This window comes from Merops nubicus, unplaced genomic scaffold (assembly GCF_000691845.1).
Source record: "Merops nubicus isolate BGI_N331 unplaced genomic scaffold, ASM69184v1 scaffold10557, whole genome shotgun sequence".
In the NCBI taxonomy this organism is placed as follows: Eukaryota; Metazoa; Chordata; class Aves; order Coraciiformes; family Meropidae; genus Merops; species Merops nubicus.
The window spans coordinates 44,765-52,843 of NW_008619596.1; the positions used below are offsets into that span (position 1 = coordinate 44,765).

At 49.9% G+C, this 8,079-nt stretch overlaps 1 protein-coding gene across 1 annotated transcript in view; it reads left to right on the top strand.

Annotated features, from left to right (window-relative positions):
* Positions 1–3,662, top strand: part of PVRL1 (poliovirus receptor-related 1 (herpesvirus entry mediator C)) — a gene marked incomplete at both ends in the record, with an annotated part of 4,932 nt that extends 1,270 nt beyond the window's left edge. The window contains 3 exons of the mRNA XM_008943846.1: positions 1–76; positions 556–673; positions 3,511–3,662. The exon at positions 1–76 is cut by the window's left edge and continues 3 nt beyond it. Of these exons, the coding sequence (XP_008942094.1) occupies positions 1–76; positions 556–673; positions 3,511–3,662 (346 nt within the window). The remainder of the gene's footprint in view (positions 77–555; positions 674–3,510) is intronic.
* Between the last annotated feature and the right edge of the window lie 4,417 nt (positions 3,663–8,079).

The window sequence follows — 8,079 nt, forward strand, 5'->3', positions numbered from 1 at the left end:
CATCGCCAGCAGCTCATGTGTGTGGTCAACTACCAGCTGGATCGCTTCACCGAGAGCATCACCCTCAACGTGCAGTGTGAGTGAGCCCAGGCAGGGCTGGGGAGCAGCCCTCCCACCCTGGCGTGGGGCAGAAAGGCTGGCAAGAGGTTGTGTCTGAAGGGAAGGTGTTGGTCTGGTGGATGGGATGAAGTAGAGGGTTGCTTTCTTTTCTGGGGGATGAAAGATGAAATAATGCCATGGAATAATCGTGTGCTTTCTCTTTTTCATACCTTTCTGTGCCTGTCATGCCCCTTTCCTCCTCCCTTTCTCTCTTTCCTTCACTTACTCTCTCTGGCATACCTTGTCCCATCATCTTTCCCACCTTGCCACCTCTCCTTCTCCCACCCCTGCGCCCTCATCTCTTCCTGTTTCATTCCCCCCCTCTTTTTCATACCTCTTTCCTCTCCTTCTCCCACCCCTACACCCTCATCTCTTCCTATTTCGTTTCCCCTCCTCCTTTTTCATAACTCCTTCCTCTCCTTTTCTATCCTGCTTTCCTTTCTCATCCCCCTGCAGATGAGCCAGAAGTCACTATTGAGGGCTTTGATGGCAACTGGTTTCTCAACCGGAAGGATGTGAAGCTGATCTGCAAATCTGATGCCAACCCTCCAGCTCACACCTATGAATGGAAGCTGTAAGTGCCTGCAATGCTTCTGCTCTCAACAGCACATAGGAACAGGGTCGTGGAGCCACTGTAGAAACCTAGAAACCTCAATTATACCCTGGTCAGTCAGGGCCCAGCCACATTCCTGCCAGTTGTGTCACTCCAAGGTAAAGCCCATGCATGTGAGGGGATGCTGGAGCTGTGCTCCTGCAGAATGCTCAGAGCTGAGTCTGGTTCCCTGGCACAGCTCTGCCAGGAAGGGGCTGATTTCTTTATTTGCAAACAAGGGAAGCTGCTGTCTTCAGCCTTTCTGCAGAGAAAATAGCACAAAATTGATCTGCTTGTGATAAAAACCTTCCCCTGGAATCAGCCCTGCTTGTAGGCAGGAGCTCCCCACTCCTCCCCACACAACTGACATTCAACAGAAGCAATTCCTTGTCCTCCAGGGTTTCAGCTTTTGGCTGAACACACTAAAGGGACTGAAAAGTGAGCAAGGGATGTCTGGGGAGTCGGGTGGGAATTGCTGCAGCCTGATGTGGTTCTCTCTCTCTTTTCGATAAGCACTCATGTAGCTTTAAAAAAAGAAAGATCAAATGGATTCTTTCTTCTTTTCAGCTGGCATTTGTCATCAGGAAAGAGGCTCTTAAAATGGCTTTGCAAGGAGCTAGGCATATTCTCTCTCCTTTCGCTTCTCGGATCAAACTCTTCACAGTGAAAGCCTGAAGAGGATTGTTTTTCTTGCCTTTTTTCTAGCTCACGTCCCCAGCTCTCTCTCTGTTGGTTCTGCCAGTTTTTAAACTCCGAGGGGGCACTCTGGGTTCCTCACAACATTGCCAGGAAAGCGTCAGAGGCAGAGATGCCCCTTGTGGCACCCAAGGCAGAAAAGCTGCCAGCTTAGGCTGTCTGTGCTTAGCAGGGCTGGCAAATGGAGCTGAGGTGAACCTTGTGGGCTGGAGCTGGGGACAGGAGGCAGATTTGCTCTCTGCTTTTGGCCACTCATTTCACCCCTTTGTTCTGCAGGGCTGGAGGCTGAGCTCTTGGGCATCAGGCTCTCCATGGCTGGAGCTCTGCTGCTGTGTCCAGACAGAGCCAGCAGCACAAGTGGCCCCTGATCTCTGGTGGGGCAGTTTGCTCCTGCTGGGCTAGTTCTGCTGAAGGAAAGCTGAGAGCTGAATAACAGGGTGCCCAGGTGCCAAATGTCTCAAGTCAGGTGGTGGTTCAGGGCAGCAAAGAGGGTGGGTTATCAACTAGGCACAGACCCAACGTGGGATGCAGGTGTCAGGGCTGAGCACGGTGCTCAGTGTGACATGTTGTTTGCACACCTGCTTTACACACTGTGCTGGTCATAAATCCAGCTCTGGCAGAAACCATTCTTGGGAACAGCCTATCTTTGAGCCAGGCCTTGAGTTGCTCCCTATCTGCTTGTGTGATTGATGATTTATGTATGTTTTAAAAGAAAAAGCACTGAAAAGAGTTGTTTTCCTATGAATTCTCTGTGAGCTGTGTGTAGGTCCATTTGTCCAGCCAGAGAAATGGCCACCAGCATCTTTGTTTTATCCATGGGCTCATATGTCTCTCTTCCCCTTCTTGGGGATCAGGAAGCAATTACTGCTGGTGATATTTCACTCCTGCCTGGAGTGTAAAAACCATCCACACTTGCCTCTCATTTGGATAGTAGTGAGCAACAGTCAGGAGAGCTGTGAGAGGAAGCAGTAGCCTTCTCTAAGCATCCCACACCACAGTTTTCACATGTCCTTGTCCTAGGTTCTGGGTCCTGTAGGCAGAAGACCAATTTTAGGTTGTTCTATTCTTCTAGCAGCTTTGGGATTGTTGACTTGATGTAGCTGAGAAGGACTAAGGTGTTTGCTGCACATATGTGCCTATGTAGACATGCAAGATATGTGCATTTAATCACCTCTTCACAAACCTAATTACACCCCCTTTATTCCCTTTTGTTTCTTACAAATTGCTGACAATTTGTACACATGTTTGTTGGGAGGAGGGGAAAGGCTTAAGTAATTTTTAATTGCCTAAGAGAAGTAATTACTTTGCTTCAGTAATTAAGAATAACCAGGTCATGTGTGTCTTTGCCTAACACACAGGGGGGTTTTATTTTTTGTCTGCCTTTCTTAACTTGTTCTGTGTATCTCTAGACTGCATTTTGCATTATTCCAGTTTCACACTTACCTGACTGTTCTGACATGGGCAGGTCATAGATGGCAGGGCTCTAAATCAGCATCACTTTCCTCAAGCTGGAGTTGCAATTAACACTGGCTGATCAGCTCTCCAGGAGGGTTATTTGGGCAGGAAATTGGAGGGTCAGGTTGGTGTCCTATTGTTTCCCATCAAAGGGAAAAGTCAGGGATGGAGGAACACTCTGAAGATGAGCCTGCTAGATGTGAGTCACCTGAAACAAGAGTGGCCTGACCATCTTACCCTAACCTACTTGGGGGATTGTGCTGGAAAATTAACTGCTTTAAGGCTCTAAGTTTTGTTTTCTGGATAGAACAGGGAGTGAAAGTGCTCCACATCCCATTAGCCAAGTCCAAGGGGCTCCGTGTGACCCAAATAAGTCCAATCTCCCTGGTAATCACAGAGAAAGGAAAAAAAAAAACCCAATCCATGCATAGAACTTGATTTTTATGCAGTGATTTACCTCGGAGACACTCTGCTGATTCTTTCCTGTCGTGCTCCTGGCTGAGGATTTGGTTTCAAGGCTGACCACACGAATGGGTCCTTTCCAGCCAGCACCACCAGGTTCTGGACCTGCCCAAACATAGAAGCAGCATCTCTGTGTCACCTCTGCAGCACTGCTTGAGCCTGTTGACTGTCATCTCTGGGCCAACCATGGTCTTTGTTCCCCTTAGGCCAAACGGGACCCTGCCAGGGAGTGTGGAGATCCAGAACAACACCATCTACTTCAAAGGGCCTGTGTCCTACAGCGTGGCTGGCACCTACATCTGTGAGGCCTCCAACGCCATCGGTACACGGTCGGGCTTGGTGGAAGTCAATGTCACAGGTAGGAACACACTTGGTGTGCTTTGAAAGTCAGAAGAAGAGGAGGAGAGGGGGAGAGGAGAGTGAGCAGCTGCCCATTACCAGTCAGATACATCTTCATGTCTGTTTTCATCACTAGTGCCTCCTACTAGGGATGGGATGCAAAAGGAGCAGTGAAGTTCTTTGCTTGGCACTGGTTGGGCTTGGATTTTTTCTCCTTTCCTCTTCTCTTTTCCTTTTTCACACCAAGATGCAGTTTCCCCCTTCTGCTTTGGATCCAGAGAGATCACAGGACGTGTTCAAAGTGAAGAGATGTCAGGGAGAGATTTGTTAGGAGGTAAAAGGAGTCGGATGAGGACACAGACTGCCACTGAGGCAGTAAAGCATGAGATGTAGGAGTCATTTGTTCAGGATGATGTCTGGTGTTCCTGATGTTGGGTAATCCTCATGGTTTTTCATTTGTGCTCCTTCCAATGCCACGTTGGTCTGTGCCCTTGCTCACCTGGCTGACATGGATTTACTAAGAGGCTGTGAGCCCTTGAGTCGCTTTGTCTGAGCTCCAGGAAGGAATAACACCAAGGAATGCAGACAGTGGGAAGTGATGCTTTGTGATGTCACATGGGACAGAAGGAATTGGACGACTGGCAAATCAAGAGTAGCCCTAGGAGTGAGGAAAAGACACATGGATATGCTTAGGTAGTGTCAGGGAGAGAAAGCCACCTGAAGAAATAGGTTGAAGAGAAATAACATATCAAGTACCTCTTGCAGGAGAGGGACATGGAGGGAGGACCATGCAATGAAGCAGTGTTGCCTGCCTGGGAGATGTGCCAGCAGCTGGGGTGACTGGCCAGGGCTCCCTTCTGACCCTGCAGCTGGCCAGCAGCTCTGTGGGGGCTCAGCACTGGTCTCTTTTGGGTGCCTCCCTCACCCCCCAACATGTCCAGGTTAGTTGGCAGCACAAACCACGGCACACTTTTCCAGCAGACTGTGTCCTGCAAGTGCCACAGGCAGCACAGAGACCTGTGAGGTGCACGGGGGGCTCCCCAGGCATGGGGAATACAGGCCAGGTTCCCAGGGTTGTCAGCCCTTCCTCCTCTCCAGCCCGAGGCAAACCAGAGGGCCTGCTGTTCTGAGAGCTGGCCACCTCTCTGAGCTGCCCCAGTCCTGGAAGAGCTGTCTAGCCTCAGAGGGATGGAACACCAGCCCCCTCCACCCACTCTCTGCTGTGGCAGGTGCTGAGCAAGCATAAGGATGAGGCCTGGGCAGCTGACCTCCTGTAATTAGCAGTAACACTGTGTTTGGCACATCAACTCCCCTCTTCTGCAAAAGGGGTAAAAAAAGAGGCTAATCCTCCTCTATCCAAGTGGTTGGAGGTCAATGGATGGGATGTGCTAATTAGATGCTAATTACCGAGTATTTATTTATGATCATTATCACTGTAGCAGGCCTTTAATTCACACCTCCTGTCCTGGATCTTTGCCTGCTGAGTTTTTTCCTGCTCTGTGCTTTTCTCTGGGGGATTTTTCCTTTGCCAGTGAAAGGCAGCACGATAACAAAGCTCATTGTTCTGCATGCACCACCCACCCGGAGCTGGGGGGGAGGTCATGGCCAAAACCCATTCAGCCACTGGCCATTTCGTGGGAGTTGCCACCAAAAGCAGTGTGTGTCTGGGACAGTGCAGGGAACTGCCTGGTGCAAGCTGAGGAGATTCACTTCCCATCAGCAGGAGAAATCCATCCCATGTAGCAACTGGCACCTTTGGTCACATTGGAAGTGGTGATTGGAAGGAAAAAACCTCCAAGTTCAGTCCCCAGTTGCTGAGAAGGAGAAGGGATTGCAGGAGACAGAGAAGAACCATATCTCTCCACCATATCTCATTCTCTATTTCTGCATAGCCTATATGTCCATTTACTGCTGTCATTCTGTCTATCCAACCACCCCATATCTCTTGTGGTGACAGGAGACACGTTCCCAAACAGCAGATACAGCCCTCTGTTTGTAATTCCTGCAGCCTGCCAGCATTTCATCTGTCTGAGCACCATCCAGGCTGCACCAACTTGCCTGCACAGGCACAGGGTCTGGGGGTTCCCCCTCCAGGCTTCAGTAAATGTCTCTCCCTCCCTGGTGGCTTTCCAGGGCACTGGTAGAGCATCATTCTCATGCTCAATCAGCACCATGCTGGCAAGGGAAGCAGCGACTGGCAGGATATCTTTGGATTGATGTCTGCCTGCCTGTAATCTCCATTTATTCCCAAAGGTCTGAGTTGTGGGGTTGAGGTCAAAGGAGAGGGAAGGCAAGGCACACCCACAGCTGGCCTGCTAGGAGGGAGGAGCAGCCAACCCTTTAGGCCAGGCCTCCACCACATAAAAACCCACTTTTAATAATTCATGGCATCTGAATATATTTATCCAGCCCTCCCTAAGGACCGATTAGGCCCGTGCTAGGGAGGGCTCAGCCATCCTTGCTCAGCTATTACAGGTACATTTGTTTGGGTCTTGCAGGCAATTTAGGGATTGTCAGTGGACCACAAAACCTCTTTCAAAAGCTGCATGCAATAAATGGAGCTCAATCTAGTGAGCAGCCAGCCTTGGGAGAAAAAACCCAGAAGGCTGAAGCAGAGAAAATGCTGCAGCAGCTTTTACCCCTCCTGCCTCCTTGGGACCTTCCCCCTCCTGCCATCCAACATCCTTCTTCCCAGCCCCATGCCCAGAGAGGAGGAGGGCAGGGTTGGTTCAACCCTGTCATGGGGAGGGTGATTTATTAGGGGAAGGAGGCTGAAGGCTTCTGTTAGAGTTATAGCGCATTAAAGAGATTGATAAGTGGAAATTTAATATTTTATTCCTGCAATCTGTTCCTATAATAGCTTCTCCTGCCTTGCAGGACCTTTGTCAATCGCTGGCAAGCCGTGTAGTGTGACATGTAACTATTTATTACAGGCAGTTGGGTGACATAATCAAAGGCTGTGGCTGTAGAGTGCACGTGTGTGAGGATGCTGCACAGAGAGCTGGGCATGGGCACGGGCATGGGCTAAATTCTGAACCCACAACAGGGGCAGCCAAAGCCCAGCTGCAGCAAAAGCACCACCAAGGACTGCTTTAGCTGGGAGGCTGTGGGGCTGGGGGCTACAGAGGAGCAAGCCTGGGGGGAAGGGGGGTCTGTCTGATGCTAATCTTCCCGGATGGAGGGTGGCAGCTCTGCTGCATCCTGTCTGATGGCATCTGTGCCAACGGCCCCGGGGGGAGCAGTGCCTGATTGACAAGCGATAGGTGACCTGACAGAGAGATTAAAACCTAAGACAGGTTTGGCAGCTGGCCTAAAAGCCGTCACGCTCCGAAACGCCACTGGGGCAGCTGCTAAAAACTTCTGGATTAGTTGCCAGTGGTTTTTTCCACCCCCGCTGCTTCCTCTTCCCCTGGCCCAGCGAGGAGAGCAGAAATCCGTGGTGGGGGGAGAGGAGAGGCAGGATCCCTTGAAGCCACAGATGGAGGGGCAGGGGCTGTTGTGAAGGGAAAAGGACAGCAGTGCTACGAGCTGGTCAAACTGCAGGGCCAGAGATATCTCCTGATCTTCACTCCTGTATCCATCTGTCACACAGGGGGTCAAAGTCCTGGGACAGTTTGCAGTCTGTCTCTTAAAAACCCCCACGTGATCGCTGCTGTGTTTGCTGAGGCCATCTGGGAACTGGAAAGCTCCATGAACCCACTGGAATTAAAAATTCCTTCTCCCTGGAGCTGCTGGCCCCTGCTTCCTATTCCTATTCCTATTCCTATTCCTATTCCTATTCCTATTCCTATTCCTATTCCTATTCCTGGTCCTGGTCCTATTTCTATTCCTATTGAATTTTGCAAGGCCAGAAGGAAATCCAGGGCTTTCCTCTGGAAGAGCTTCATGCAATGAACACATGTCCAAAAGGTAATTTCTTATGGAGTTTGATGTTCTCCTCAATGCCCAAGGCTACAGTGAGAATCTCAGCTGGTGCTCAGTTTTTCCTGGGCCCTTAGGATAGGAGGGAAAAGGATGGAAATGTGACTTCAAGAAAAAATGTATCCACAGGAAATAGTATCTTTAAGGGGTGCAATGAGCAGAAGGGCTTTTGAAAGCTGGTTTCCTGTGGATCTGCATATAATTGAAGAATTAGTGGGTGTTTAAAAATACACTTTTTGGTCTGATCTGGGCCCTTCCTGCCCTTTTGGAGCAGCCTCTTGTCCCTGTGGGTGCTCTGCTGGCTAATGAGGTTTAGCTCCCACCTCTGCTAGGGATCCCACTCCAGCTCTCTCCAAGAGCTTTATGATAGGGATAATTTGGGTTCTTTCTTCTGTCAGATAACACTGAAATCGGCCAGCAGGTTCAAAGAGCATTAGATAAGGCACTGATGGACAGGCAGGATGATTTGCATGCGTCTCATTTTGATTGGAAAGCAGCCATTGAAAGAAAGTTAT